This window comes from Schistocerca serialis, chromosome 5 (genome assembly GCF_023864345.2).
Source record: "Schistocerca serialis cubense isolate TAMUIC-IGC-003099 chromosome 5, iqSchSeri2.2, whole genome shotgun sequence".
Taxonomy (NCBI): domain Eukaryota; kingdom Metazoa; phylum Arthropoda; class Insecta; order Orthoptera; family Acrididae; genus Schistocerca; species Schistocerca serialis.
In genome coordinates, this window is record NC_064642.1 from 33,078,529 (window position 1) to 33,095,089 (window position 16,561).

General features: G+C 43.9%; 1 protein-coding gene across 1 annotated transcript in view; it reads right to left on the reverse strand.

Annotated features, from left to right (window-relative positions):
• The window catches only part of LOC126481726 (muscle M-line assembly protein unc-89-like), a 1,115,867-nt gene that overhangs the window by 976,481 nt on the left and 122,825 nt on the right, over window positions 1-16,561 (reverse strand). Inside the window, exon 3 of the mRNA XM_050105679.1 lies at window positions 16,036-16,216. Within this exon, the coding sequence (XP_049961636.1) occupies window positions 16,036-16,216 (181 nt within the window). The remainder of the gene's footprint in view (window positions 1-16,035; window positions 16,217-16,561) is intronic.

Here is a 16,561-nt window from a genome sequence, read left to right on the forward strand (position 1 = left end):
TTGTCATCAACATACCTCCAAAACAATGTGTGTTTCAAGCTAGCAGATTCCAGCGCTTTTTCCTCGAAGTCCTCCATAAAAGAATGTTGGCCACCAAGGGCGACAAAGTAATACCCATGGCAACACCGTCAGTTTGTCCATAAAATTCGTTATTGAATAAAGAATACGTCGAGGTCAAAACACGTTCATATAAAGCTGAAATCTTTTTATCGAAAGTCTTTCCAATGAGAAACAATGATTCCGAAAGAGGAACCTTTGTGAACACTACATCAAAACTGACTAACATATCAGATTTGTACAGTTTGAGTGATTTCGACAAGGTTGCGTATGCGATGGGCGCATTTTCCCACCAGTGGCCTTAATAACGACGCTAAGTGTTTGGCACAGTCATAGGTTGGAGAGCCGATGCTATTCAGTATCGGACGTAGAGGAACACCATTCTTGTAGATCTTTGGAAGTCCATAAAGCCTTGGAGGAACGGCACTAATTGGTTTCAATCTTGTTGCTCCAAGAGATAATCCTCAAAAGTTATTTAATATTCCGTATAAAAGGTTGACCGGAAGTCGCCGTGCATAAACTAATGGTGACCTGGTATACTGGGCAGCCTAGATTCCGGTTTTCCATAATACTAATGTAGATGCACTAAGCAAATGGTTAAACTTCGAATTGACCGGATAGGAGGAAGTGTACGACAAGTTAAAACTGTGTGCCTGACTGGGACTCACACCGAGGGCCCTGTCATTAACACGCACCGTGCGCTATGAACTGCGATATGCGAGAAATCCCCACAGGCCGCTCAAAGCGCAACTCTCCACCGTTGCCTCCCCTGACATCCGAAACACGACAGAAGCTCTGCAACAATGGAGTGTCTACAGTTCTCTGGGATGTATTCGTCGTCACCTTAGTTCACAGACGGGACGTCCTTATCTCAGTCTATTAGATGGAATTTGAACCTAAATATAGAGGATTTTGCCTCCAGAAAAAAAGCGGTTAACTATCGGATCATCTGATCTCAGTCCACCTTGCTCTAGTACCATGGAAGGCATTCCCTGATATCTTAACAGATGCTCTATCATCCGTTCCTTCTCCTTGTCAGTGTTTTCCACATATTCCTTTCCTCTCGGATTCTGCGCAGGACCTCCTCATTCCTTACCTTATCAGTCCATCGAATTTTCAACATTCTTCTGTAGCACCACATCTCAAATATTTCGATTCTCTTCTGTTCCGGTCTTCCCGCAGTCCATGCTTCACTAACATAAAATGCTGTCCTCCAAATGTACATTCTCAGAAATTTCTTCCTCAAATTAAGGCCTATTTTTGATAGTCAGGTCATCCCCGTTTTCAAGAAGGGACGTCGAACAGATGAGCATAACTATAGTCCTATATCTCTAACGTCGCTCAGTTGTAGAATTTTGGAACACGTATTATGTTCGAGTATAATGACTTTTCTGGAGACTAGAAAACCACTCTTTAGCAATCACCATGAGTTTTGAAAAAGACGATCGTGTGAAACCCAGCTCGCGCTATTCGTCCACGAGACTCAGAGGGCCATAGACACGGGTTCCCAGGTAGATGCCGCGTTTCTTTACTTCCGCAAGGCGTTCGATACAGTTCCTCACAGTCGTTTAATCAACGAAGTAAGAGCACATGGACTATCAGACCAATTATGTGATTGGATTGAAGAGTTAATAGATAACAGAACGCAGCATGTCATCCTCAATGGAGAGAAGTCTTCCGAAGTAAGAGTGATTTCAGGTGTGCAGCAGGGGAGTGCCGTAGGACCGTTGCTATTCACAATATATATAAATTCCCTTTTGGATAACATCGGAAGTTCACTGAGGCTTTTTGCGGATGATGCTGTGGTATATCGAGAGGTTGTAACAATGGAAAATTGTACTCAAGTGCAGGAGGATCTGCAACGAATTGACGCATGGTGCAGGGAATGGCAACTGAATCTCAATGTAGACAAGTGTAATCAGCTGCGAATACATAGAAAGAAAGATCCTTTATCATTTAGCTACAATATAGGAGGTCAGCAACTGGAAGCAGTTAACTCCATAAAATATCTGGGAGTAGGCATAAGGAGTGATTTAAAATGGAATGATCATATAAAGTTGATCGTCGGTAAAGCAGATGCCAGACTGAGGTTCATTGGAAGAACCCTAAGGAAATGCAATCCGAAAACAAAGGAAATAGGTTACAGTACGCTTGTTCGCCCACTGCTTGAATATTGCTCACCAGTGTGGGACCTGTACCAGATAGGGTTGATAGAAGAGATAGAGAAGATCCAACGGAGAGCAGTGCGCTTCGTTACAGGATCATTTGGTAATCGCGAAAGCGTTACGGAGATGATAGATAAACCCCAGTGGAAGACTTTGCAGGAGAGACGCTCAGTAGCTCGCTACGGGCTTTTGTTAAAGTTTCGAGAACATACCTTCACTGAGGACTCAAGCAGTATATTGCTCCCTCCTACGTATATGTCGCGAAGAGACCATGAGGATAAAATCAGAGAGATTAGAGCCCACACAGAGGCATACCGACAATATTTCTTTCCACGAACAATAAGAGACTGGAATAGAAGGGAGAACCGATAGAGGTACTAACGGTACCCTCCGCCACACACCGTCAGGTGGCTTGCGGAGTATGGATGTAGATGTAGTAGTAGTATTTTTCTCTTCGTCAGAACACCCTTTTCGCCAGTGCTAGTCTGCTTTTGATGTTCTCCTTGCTCCGTCTGTCATAGTTTATTCTGCTGCATAGGTAGCAGAATTCCATAACTTCGTCTACTTCGTGACCATCAATCCTGATGTTAAGTTTCTCGCTGTTCTCATTTCTGCTACTTCTCATTACTTTCGTCTCATTACTCTCAGTCCACATTCTGTACTCAGACTGTTCAATCCATTCAGTAAATCCTGTAATTCTTCTTCACTTTCTCTAAGGATAGCAATATCATCAGCAAATCGTATCACTGATATCTTTTTACCTTGAATTTTAACTCCATTCCCGAACCTATCTTTTATTTCCATCATTGTTTCTTCGATGTACATATTGAGAAGAAGGGGCGAAAGAGTACATCCCTGTCTTACATCCATTTTAATCCGAGCATTTCGTTCTTGGTCGCCCACTTTTATTACTCGCTCTTAGGTCTTGTACATAGTGTATATTACCCGTCTCTCCTTATAGCCTACCCCTATTTTCCTCAGAGTTTCGAACATCTTGCACCCTTTTACACTCTCAAACGCTTTTTGCAGGTCGACCAATCCTTTGAACGTGTCTTGATTTTTCTTTAATCTTTCTTGCATTATTAACCGCAACGTCAGAATTGCCTCTCTCGTGCCTAAAGCAAAACTGATCGTCATCTAACAGATCCTAAATTTTCTTTTCCATTCTTCTGTATATTATTCATCTTCAGGCGTTGGCTTCTATCACCCATACTACCCCCAAAAACCTATCTAACCTAAAAACAAAACCGAAGCTAGTGCCAACGCCACTTCCACCCTAAAAGCTAAGTAGGACAGCTGTGTGTCACAACTACAGACTCTGCCCACGAACCAAAATCAAAAAGGCATCTGATCTTGTTGTTAAAAACAGGAAGGGATAAAGGAAAGGGTAAAATAGTTTCATTTTTTGATATTATACCCCTAGATCAAGGGTGCCATCCACGTGGTATTACGGACGCAATTTCTGTTGTTGGAAGCATAACTGTGTAAAACAATGTTAATACCTGACGGTAGCTCCTCCTGAACGACCGTTCAGGTTTTGTGATGCCCCAACATTTCGCTATCGAGCTCATAGCGAAACTTTGGCGCGGAGCTTTAACTGAAGTACTACCAAGAGCACAGACATTTCGTGCAGTTGTTGACGATGGGAAAGATTAAGGGAGGCAGCGAGACCACACTGCATAACATGGTCTACGACCTGCTGGAAAATATCAGCGAGGCTGGCAAGAGTTAAGGTCGTCACTTGAAATATGAAGTACCATAAAGAACATTCAGCGCTCGTTTCTCGTTTCAGAGAGGCTACACTCGTACTATGTCGCCAATAAATACAGAAAAAATACACAGGCTTGAGAACACTGTTTACAAACACTTTCTGCCACACTTATTGTGAAGAAGTTCACGCCGTAGCCATCTATCCGCCATAATTTTTGACACGGTCTCTTACTGTTTTCGTTGTTGCTGCTGCTGCTGCTGCTTTTAAGGTCTCCAGGCCGATAACTTGACTGATGCAGCTCTCCATGCTACTCCATCATGTGTAAGTCACCTCATATCCGAGTAACTACTGCAGTTTACATCTATTTGAATCTGTTTACTCTATTGGTCTCTTGGCCTCCCTCAACAGTTTTTCCCCCACTGTTTCCTCCAACATTAAACAATGATTCCTTCTTGTCTCAGAATGTGTAGTATCAACCTACCTCTTCTTTTAGTTAATTTATGCAACTAATTTCTTTTCTCCCCAATTCTATCTAATCTGCAGCATTCTTCTGCAGCACTACGTCACCAAACCTTCTATTCTCTTCTTGTCTGAACTGCTTACTGCCCATAATTCAGTTCCGTACAAGGCTACCTCTTCGACTTACTTTCAGAAAGCACTTCTAATACTTAAATTTACGTCAGATGTTAACGAATTTCTGTTCTTCACAAACACTTTTTTGCCATTACCAATCTACATTTGATATCCTCTCTTTTTCGCTCATCATCAGTTTTTTACTGCGTAAATGGCAAAATTCGTCTATCACGTTTACTGTCTAACTTCCTAACCTAATTCTATCAGCACCACCGGATTTAATTCGACTTCTGCCATTACTCTTGTTTTGCTTTTGTTAATGTTGATCTTGATTCCTCCTGTTCATTCCATTATACTTGCTTTCCAAGCATTTTGCTGTCTCTGACAGGATTAGTGCGTACTTGACAAACATCACAATTTTTGTTTCTTCCCCCGAACTTTTTCCTTCTCCTAGTTTTCCTTTGTTTTCCCTTAGTGCTTGCCCAATGTATAGGTTGTATAAAATTGGAGACAGGTTATAACCCTGTGTCACTCCTTTTGCAACCACTGCTTTCTTTTCACAGCCTTAGAATCTTATAACTGCCGTCTCGTGTCTCTCCTAGTTGTGTGCAACTATTCGTTCCCTGTATTTTACCTCCGCTACTTTCAGAATTCCAAAGGATCCGCCAGGTTAGCCGAGAGCGCTAATGCACTGCTTCCTGGACTCCGGTAGGCGCGCCGGCCCCGGATGGAGTCCGCCCAGTGGGGTAACGACGAAGGCCGGTGTGCCGGCCAGCCTGGATGTGGTTTTTAGGCGGTTTTCCACATCCCACTAGGTGAATACACTGGGCTGGTCCTCACGTCCCGCCTCAGTTAGACGGCTCGCAGAAATTTGAACACGTCCGCACTATTTCACAGATTCCACTAGTCGCAGACAGTTGGGGTACACTAATTCCATCCTGAGGGGTACAGGGTGGCGGCAGGAAGGGCATCCTGCCGCCCCTTAAACTAACCTTGCCAAATCCGATTAACCATGCTGACCCTGCGTAATTGCGGGAATAACGCACAAGCAAAAGACTTTCAGAATTCCGAAGAGTGAATTTCTGTCAACACGGTCAAAAGCTTTCTCTAGGTGTGTAAATGCTATAAAAGTAGGTTTACCTTTCTTTAACCTATCTTCTAAGATAATTCGTAAGGTCTGTAATGCCACACATGTTCCCACATTTCTCTGGAACTGAGTCCGATCTTTCCTCAGGTCGACTTCTACTAGTTTTACACTCTTCTCTAAATAATACATGTCAGTATTTTGCAGCCATGATTCATTAATCTGATAAGTCGATAATATTCACATATGTCAGCATCTTCTTTCTTTAGAATAGGAATTATTACTTTCTTCTTTAAGTCTGAAGTATCTCCTCTATCTAACATCTATTGCACACAAGATGGAGTTTTGTCATGGCTGGCTCCCTCAAAGACGTCAGTAGTTCTTTCGGTGCGTTTACACCTGTGTACTTTGTGGCCAGTCACCCTGCGGCTGTAGCTTGCCCTACACGGAAGAAGAGGCGGCCAGTATAGAGACAAGTGTGAATGGAATCACTCGCACGCACTTATTGAGGGAGCGGCATCCACCTACACGCGTGACTCTGCTATCGGTGGGCCAAGCACAATCGGACAACGATTAGCCGCAAGGGGCACAGGTGTAAACGCGATTTTAGGGAATCTCGTCTGCTCCAGGGGGTGTGTCATGACTTACATATTTACTGCTCTGTCGAATTCTTCTTGCAGTATCATACTTCTCATCTCATCTTCTTCTACCTCCTCTTCCCTTCTTACCATACGGCCTTCAAGTTCATTTTCCTTGTATCGTCCCTGTGCATATTCGTTCCATTTTTCGGCTTTGTCTTCTTTGCTTATTACAGGTTTCCCATCTGAGCTCTCGCTTTCTTGTCTTGAAAGGCCTCTTTATTTTTCCTATATGCGGTATTTATCTTTTCTCTTGTTATGAATGATTCTACAGACGCTCATATGTCCGGTAGCCGTTCCAGCTTGGTCTTATAGCACTTTCCGTCAGTCTCATGTTTTAGAAGTCGTTATTTATTTTCGCCTGCTTCATTTGCTGAATTTTTATACTTTCTCTTTTCATCAGTTAAACTAAATATCTCCTGTGATATCCAACGGTTTCTAAGAGGGCTTTTTTTACCTATTTGGTCCTCTCCTGTCTTCACTGTGTCTTCACTCGAAGCTGCACTCTCGCCTTCTAACATTTTGCTTTCCCCCGTTTCACTCAATCGTTGTCTTGTGATCCTTTCACCGCAATTAGATGCTTTCGACTTATTCAGGTACAATCTCCTTAATTTCCTACCTTTTTGCAATGTCTTCAGTTCTGATCTATGCCCCATAGCAAATAAATTATTATCGTAGCCCACATCTGTCCCTAGAAATGTCTTACAGTTTATAACCTGTTTCTAAAATCTCAGTTTTGTCACTATATAATGAGTCTGAGCTTCTTTCGCAATGCTTAAACCAAGTGTTAACGATGATAAAATTATATCTACGCAAAATTATTCTACTAGGCTGCTTCCTTTTTCATTCCTTTCCCCCGGACCACATTCTCCTACAATTTTCCTTTCTCTTCCTTTTCCTACTATCGAATTCCAGTCCTGCATCACAATTAAATTTTCCTCTTTCTTAATTATCTCGTCGTACATTCTTTCAATCTCTTTATCATCTATGGATCTAGTTGGAAATACTACTGTGGTAGGTATTCGCTTTGTGTACATCTTTATTGAGACAGTGTGTTCACTATGCTGTTCATAGTAACTTACGCGCATTCCTATTTTCCTATTCACTACTAGACCTACTATAGTATTACACCTATTTCATTTTTTATCTACAATCCTGTACTCACCTGACCAATATTCCTGTTCGACCGCTACCAAACTTCACTAATTGCCACTATATTTAACTTCAACCCATTCATTTACCTTTTTAAATTCTCTAACCTACCTATCCGGTTAAGGGATCCAACATTCCGCGCTCCGACCCGGAAATGCCAAATTTCAGTTTCCTGATGACGACAACTACCTGAGCGTCTCCGCCTGACGATCCGAATTGGAGACTGTTTTATCTCCAGAATGTTTAATCCAATAGGACGCTATCATCATTTAAGCACACAGCAGAGCTGCATGCCCTCGGGAAGTTCCCCTTGCTTTCAGCCGTTCAGACTGCCAGCACAGCAAGACCACATTGGCTAATGTTACAAGGTCAGATCAGCCATTCATGCAGACTGTTGCCCCTGCAACTACTGGAAAGGCTGCTGCCTCTCTTTAGGAACCTCATGTCTGTCTGGGCTCTCAACAGGCACCATCCTGTTGCATCTGCTATACATCTGCATCACTGAAGCACGAAAGCCACACGATCGCGGCAAGGTCCGTGGTTCTAATTATGACGTAATAACCTGAGTGCAAGTGGAAACCGTGAACGGTGTACGAGATGTCCACGACAGCGGAGCATTTACTGGTCTCACAGTTACAGTACGACACCAAAAACTGTACAACTAACTACGGCCGATTACAGCCACGAAGAGTCCTGGTGCTGTTAGCAGCCAGTGAACACCTGCAGAGGTAGCCGCGCGTTATGGGGCGGGCAGAAGTATGTGCTCTTTTTTCGCGGCCTCTAAATTAGACGCTGACTCGTCTTGGCACCGCAGCGCCACTGGCTCGCCGACGATGTGCGATTGTGTGCCGTTTATCTCTGAGCGGATAGCCAAGTCTCCGGACTCCGACAACATGGCCGGGGAAAGATTCACCAGCGAATTGATCTGAAGGGAAGCATGAATAAATTATGCACAAAGTTGAAGAAATGTTGCCACAATAGGCGCTGGAATGGATTGTGTAAGTGAGTGTGCAAGAAAGAGGACCTGGTAGATATCCTTAATTCATATTATCTGATGCAAACTGTATTCTTTCCAACGCGAGTACAACGACCACAGACAACAGTTTTGTTTATTCTTCATTACTACAGGGGCATCATCATCATCATCATTTAAGACTGATTATGCCTTTCAGCGTTCAGTCTGGAGCATAGCCCCCTTATAAAATTCCTCCATGATCCCCTATTCAGTGCTAACATTGGTGCCTCTTCTGATGTTAAACCTATTACTTCAAAATCATTCTTAACCGAATCCAGGTACCTTCTCCTTGGTCTGCCCCGACTCCTCCTACCCTCTATTGCTGAACCCATGAGTCTCTTGGGTAACCTTGCTTCTCCCATGCGTGTAACATGACCCCACCATCTAAGCCTGTTCGCCCTGACTGCTACATCTATAGAGTTCATTCCCAGTTTTTCTTTGATTTCCTCATTGTGGACACCCTCCTGCCATTGTTCCCATCTACTAGTACCTGCAATCATCCTAGCTACTTTCATATCCGTAACCTCAACCTTGTTGATAAGGTAACCTGAATCCATCCAGCTTTCGCTCCCATACAACAAAGTTGGTCGAAAGATTGAACGGTGCACACATAACTTAGTATTCGTACTGACTTACTTCTTGCAGAAGAGAGTAGATCGTAGCTGAGCGCTCACTGCATTAGCTTTGCTACACCTCGCTTCCAGTTCTTTCCCTATGTTGCCATCCTGTGAGAATATGCATCCTAAGTACTTGAAACCGTCCACCTGCTCTAACTTTGTTCCTCCTATTTGGTACTCCATCCATTTATATTTCTTTCCCACTGACATTACTTTCGTTTTGGAGATGCTAATCTTCATACCATAGTCCTTACATTTCTGATCTAGCTTTGAAATATTACTTTTCAATCGAATCTGGGGCATACTGTTACCAAAAAGATGAATGGCTTTTCGGACTACGATGCACAAATTTTAACGCTAAAAGGTTTTTGTCCTCAACCATATGTTAAAATAACTATAAACTATTTGGAATAGCCGATCCAGTTGCAATAGTGACCTTTTTGAACCGCACTACAGAACAAGAGTGGCAGGGTGTTTATAACGCTTTCCTCAACACATTTCTCATGATCTTTGAAAGTTGCTTTCCATTAGACCGTTCAAAACAGGGCAAAAAGTACGTGAGACTCAAACAAAACACCTAATTCTCAGGATAAAATCAAAACCATGTGGTAAGTTGTGGAAGAAGTGTCTGGTCATCGCCACCAGGTCGAGGATATAAAGTCAGTAAGTAGAAGAAATGGCTCACGTACTAATGTCAGATATATGTAATTTAATAATCACTTTCTGAATATAGCAGGTGAACTAAATAGAAGTCTAGTTCCTACAGGGAGTCATATAACTCTCATAGAAAATCGCTTTCCGAGACTGTTACCTGAAGAAATCTACCAAGATACTGACAAGGGGAAATTGTGTCAATAATCAAATCACTAAAAACTAATGACTCTCTTGAATACGACGTGGTATCTAGCAAAATACTAAAGCACTGTTCTGCATACGGTAGCCCAGTATTTAGGCATATCTGTAACTTTTCCTTACGGAAACTGACCAGTTTCCTGACCGTTTAAAGTACTCAGTAGCGAAATAACTTTATTAAAAAGGAGAAAGGGATAATGTAGACAATTTTGGGTCTATTTCTATGCCATCGATCTTTCATGAAGTTACTGAAACGGCTGCATATACAAGGTTAATAGATCATTTCAATCCACACAATTTGCTGTCTGCTGTACCGTTTGGTTTCAGAAGTGGTTTAACTACTATGAGGCTCTGGATGGATTAAATAAAAAGTTACCAATGATAGGCGTCTTCTTTTGATTAATTAAGACGTTTGATCGTGTTAATCAGAAAATATTACTGCAAAAATCGGATCATTTATGGAATAAGATGAGCAGCTCACAATTGGTTCACCTTTTACTTTAAGAGTAGACAAGAGAAGGTCATTCTCCGCACGGCTACGACGTGCAATCCTAATGGGGCACAGTTAAGAGTGGGAGGAGTCCCAGGGGACGGTGCTGGAACCGTTACTGTTTCTTATTTATATAAATGATTTGCCTTCTAGTATTACAGATCATTCTAGAATATTTATGATTGCTGATGGCACCAGCTTGCGAATAAAGGATGTTGTGTGCTGTTTTGACACAGTATGAAATAATGCAGTTCAACACCTAGGGTCATGGCACGTAGGAAATAAATTGATGTTAAACCACAGTAAGACTCAGATTTTACAGTTACAATACAAAAAAAACTGATATTTTGATTCCATAGGATGGGCATATGATTAGTGAGACTGAGCAGTTGAAATTCCTGGGCATTCAGATAGACAGTAAGCTGTCGAAGAAAGCCCACGTTCAGGATCTTGTTCAAAAACTAAATGCTTTATTTACCAATACAACACTATCTGAAATAAGAATAGTTCAACGCGAAAAGTACTCTACTTTGCTTATTTTCATTCGACTATGATGTATGGTATTATTTTTTGAGGTACTTCTTCTGATTCAAGAAATGTATTTTTGACTCAGAAACGGGCGGTTCGAGCACTACGTGGTATAAGTTCGCGAATCTCTTGTCGACCCCTGTTCAGCAGTGTGGGAATTTTGGCACTGACTTCTGAATAAATATTTTCTTTGATGTCGTTTGTTGTTAGCAGTATCTGCTTATTCCCAAGACAGCACTTTTCACTCAGTTAATACCAGACAAAAATCGAATCTGCGTTTGGAAAGCACCTTCTTCACTTTAGTGCAGAAAGATGTGCAGTATTCCGCTGTAGTCATTTTCAATAAGCTGCTACAAGAACTCAAAGATCTTGACAGTAATCTGCGCGCTTTCAAGTCTTGACTGAAGAGTTTCCTCATAGCTCACTCCTGCTATTCTGTCGAGGAACTCCAGGAAAAATTTAAAAAATTAAGCTAATTCCTGTGTTAAGTTGCTGATTATGTTTATTTAACCGTATGGCTTGTCGTCTGCATAGAATTCATACACGTTTCATTTTGTCTATTATTACTGCTCTGTTACAATTTCATGTACTAACTCGTTACAAGACCATGGAGACTTGCTCCTCACCTTGGTCTTACAGAACATGGCACATGAAATTTAAAAAAATAAAAATAAATAAGCAAAGTTGTCCACAACACGAAGTTGGTCTGAACACCACTCTGATTAAGCCGGCACGGTTCTATCGAAGAATGAGCGTCTTTTACCCTCCTTCGATTTTACAAACGTCTGGCCCAGCCATTTACAGAGAAACCTAAACTTCAATGAACAATCTCAATCAGGTACAAAGCGTTTTGTTGATATCTACAATAAACATCACAAATTAACGTTATCTTTACGCAAGAAAAAATTTGAATTTAGGAAACTTAAAATGGAAATTCCTCTTGGAGACTTGTCAGCTTAGTACTATTCCCCATGAAAAGTATCAGCATAGCCATAATTTCAGAAGGGGAATCGAGCTACGTTTTCCAGCGAGTTACTATGATTCAAATTAATACCTGCGTAATCGGGTAATAATGAGCAAAGAATTGTAAGATCGATGCACTGTCAAATTATGTGAAACAAACTTCGCTGCATGTTTCTAACAATGGAAAAACACCACATATATTTGACATCAGGGCAACAGTATGCACAGATTTATGAAGAAAGACGTGCGTTGATGCTGTTGGTATATAGCGGCTTCAGAAAGTAAGTTATACATGTCGTTCCACGCAAATACTGCTGTGCAACAAGAGTGGCGCTTCATCAGGAGAGCGAACATGTTTCAGGTATTCCGCAGAAAGAGTGCAGCTACGACATGGATAACAAATGCGTCATAGTGTGCGAATGAAATGGCGCCACACTGGATGCGCACAATCATTTTGAAGTATGTTGGACAGTACAATTCCTGTGGGCAAACAGTTAAAACTGCCGACGGATTCACGCCGAAATTCTCGTCGTTTATGGACCAAACGCAATGTCGCTTCCAGCCGTAATAAAATCGTGCCAACAATATGACAAAGGCCGCACAGAAGTGGGTGGTCCTGATGGGGAAGTCCAGATCTCATATGCACCATTAACATCTCTCTGGCAAGCTGATAAATCACCTGGAGGGCAGAGGGAGGGGGAAGAGATTGTCCAACAATGAGGACGCTAACGTAGTGGTTCTTGTATGGCTCGAGGAACTAAATGATTGGTAGAACGTTCCGACCGTTGTTTACAGAGACTGGCATAATACTGTGTAACTTAAAGTTTCGAGCCCTCCCCCCCCCCCCCCCTCGCCACGGTAGTACAATGAAACAAGTTTAAATATTTAAAAAACTACATTTGTAGTTGCTCTGATTCACAACACGGATTTAGAAAACATCGGTCTTGTGAGTGCTACTGACAAGGGATTTCAAGTTGATTCTGTACTTCTTCATTTCCAAAAGGCCTCTGACACTGTACCACACAAGCGGCTTGTAGTGAAATTCCGTGCTCACATATGCTCACATATGTTACTGGATTCGTGGTTTCCTGTCAGAGAGGTCACAGTTCATAGTAAATGACGGAAAGTCGCCGAGTAAAACAGAAGTGATTTTTGGCGTTCCCCAAGGTAGTGTTATAGGCCCTTTACTGTTCCTTATCTATATAAACGATTTGGGGAACAATCTGAGCAGCCGTCTTAGGTTGTTTGCAGATGACGCTATCGTTTATCGACTAGTCAAGTCATGAGAACATCACAAGAAATTGCAAAACGATTTAGAAAAGGTATTTGAATGGTGCGGAAATTGGCAATTGACCCTAAATAATGAAAGGTATGAGGTCATCAACATGAGTTCTAAACGAAATCCGTTAAACTTCGGTTGCATGATAAATCTGTCAAATAAAAGGCCGTAAATTCAACTAAATACCTAGGAATTTCAATTACAGACAACTAAAATTGGAAAGAACACGTAGAAAATGTTGCGGGAAGGCAAACCAAAGAGTGTCTTTTATTGGCAGGACACACAGGAAATGCAACAGTTCTACTAAAGAGACAGCCTACACTACGCTTATCCGTCCTCTTTTAGAATACTGCTGCGCGGTGTGGGATCCTTACCATATAGGACTGACGGAGTACATCGAGAAAGTTCAAAGAAGGGCAGCACGTTTTGTATTATCGCGAAACAATGAGTTGAGTTTGTTGCTGAACGCGTTCGGCAACGCCTGTATAGATCGGTTACTGCTGTTGCAATGGCAGGTTAACAAGATTTAAGTAAGTTTGTACGTGGTGTTACAGTCGGAGCAAGAGCGATGGAACACGGAATCTTCGAGAAAGCGAAGAAGTGGGTATTTTACAGTGGGACAGTTTCACGAGTGTACTGTGAACATCAGGAATCCAGTAAAACATCAAATCTCCGACATCGCTGCGGCCGGAAAAAGATCCTGCAACAACGGAGCCAACAACGAGTGAAGAGAATCGTTCAACGTGACAGAAATGCAACCATTCCGTTTATTGCTGCAGATTTCAATGTTGGGCCATCATCAAGTGTCAGCCTGCGAACCGTTCAACGAAACATCATCGATATTTGCTTTGGGAGCCGAAGGCCACTCGTGCACCCTTGATGACTTCACGCCTCGCATGGGCCTGTCAACGCCGACATTTTGTTGTTTGGTCGGACGAGTCTCGTTTCAAATTGTGTCGAGCAGATGGGCGTGTACGGGTATGGACACAACCTCATGAATCCGTGAACCCTGCATCTCAGAAGGGGACTCTTTTAGCTTCTGCAGGCTTTCTAATGGTGTGGAGCGTGATCAGTTGAAGTGATATGGGATCCCTGATACGTCTAGACACGATTCTGACTGGTGACACGTATGTAAGCATCCTGGCTGATCGCCTGCATCCACTCATGTCCATTATGCATTCTGACGGACTTGGGCAATTCCGGTAGGACAATGCGACGCCGCACACGTCCAGAGTTGCTACAGAGTGGCTCCAGGAACACTCTTCGGAGTTCAAACACTTCCGCTGGCCGTCACACACACTCCCCAGACATGAACATTAACGAGCATCTGGGATGGCTAGCAACGTGCTGTTCAGGAGAGATCTTCATCGCCTCATACTCTTACGGACTTATGGACAGCCCTGCAGGATTCAAGGTGTCAGTTCTCTGAAGAGTTACTTCAGACATTAGTCGAGTCCATCCCATATCGTGTTGCGGCACTTCTGCGTGCTCGCGGGGGTCCCACGCGATATTAGGCAGGTGTACCACTTTCTTTGGCTCTTCAGTCTATAAAAACTAAAAAAATCCGACTGACACTTGTAAGTCGTTTATAATACACTCCTGGAAATGGAAAAAAGAACACATTGACATCGGTGTGTCAGACCCACCATACTTGCTCCGCACACTGCGAGAGGGCTGTACAAGCAATGATCACACGCACGGCACAGCGGACACGCCAGGAACCGCGGTGTTGGCCGTCGAATGGCGCTAGCTGCGCAGCATTTGTGCACCGCCGCCGTCAGTGTCAGCCCGTCCACCTGGGACCGGACCGCAGCGACGCACGGATGCACGCCAAGACCGCAGGATCCTATGCAGTGCCGTAGGGGACCGCACCGCCACTTCCCAGCAAATTAGGGACACTGTTGCTCCTGGGGTATCGGCGAGGACCATTCGCAACCGTCTCCATGAAGCTGGGCTACGGTCCCGCACACCGTTAGGCCGTCTTCCGCTCACGCCCCTACATCGTGCAGCCCGCCTCCAGTGGTGTCGCGACAGGCGTGAATGGAGGGACGAATGGAGACGTGTCGTCTTCAGCGATGAGAGTCGCTTCTGCCTTGGTGCCAATGATGGTCGTATGCGTGTTTGGCGCCGTGCAGGTGAGCGCTACAATCAGGACTGCATACGACCGAGGCACACAGGGCCAACATCTGGCATCATGGTGTGGGGAGCGATCTCCTACACTGGCCGTACACCACTGGTGATCATCGAGGGAACACTGAATAGTGCACGGTACATCCAAACCGTCATCGAACCCATCGTTCTACCATTCCTAGACCGGCAAGGGAATTTGCTGTTCCAACAGGACAATGCACGTCCGCATGTATCCCGTGCCACCCAACGTGCTCTAGAAGGTGTAAGTCAACTACCCTGGCCAGCAAGATCTCCGGATCTGTCCCCCATTGAGCATGTTTGGGACTGGATGAAGCGTCGTCTCACGCGGTCTGCACGTCCAGCACGAACGCTGGTCCAACTGAGGCGCCAGGTGGAAATGGCATGGCATGGCAAGCCGTTCCACAGGACTACATCCAGCATCTCTACGATCGTCTCCATGGGAGAATAGCAGCCTGCATTGCTGCGAAAGGTGGATATACACTGTACTAGTGCCGACGTTGTGCATTCTCTGTTGCCTGTGTCTATGTGCCTGTGGTTCTGTCAGTGTGATCATGTGATGTATCTGACCCCAGGAATGTGTCAATAAAGTTTCCCCTTCCTGGGACAATGAATTCACAGTGTTCTTATTTCAATTTCCAGGAGTGTATACAGTGAACAGTAATAATCCTGTAAGCCTCCCTAGAAGCGCCCAGCGGCAGTTGGCCAGCTTGGGACGGCTGGCAGTGTGGTGTGCTGCAGTGGCTGCGGCCGGCTCACTCACCGAGCACGTTGAGCGTGCAGGAGCAGCAGGAGCGGCCGACGGCGTTCTCCGCGAGGCACGTCCAGCGGCCAGAGTCGTGCACGGTGACGGGCGCCACGTCCACGCAGAAGAAGCCGCCCTCGCGCACCAGCTGGAAGCGGTCGTCCTGCGGCAGCGGCCGGTCCTCGTGCAGCCATGTCACCTGCGTGCACAGATTGCCGCTACACCACTCTGCCTTATGCAGGACTACATTAACCGTACACTGAAAACATGGGGTAGGATGAAATGCATTTCATAGCCAAGACTGGCGCTCAGCAAAAGCCCACTGTAGTCGCACCAGTGTATATGGCTACAGCCTCCCGAGGTGATGAATAGATATTAAGTGTGACGACATAAAAGAAATTATGCCAAAAACTAAAAAAGATATAAAATATTTTTCTGAAAAGAGAAATAACTCAAATAACAGTAAGTGTTATGAAGTCCCTTCTGAAACTATTTGTGTAGAATGTAGCGGAACGTACAAGTGAAGCTACAAAGAGAACAGAAA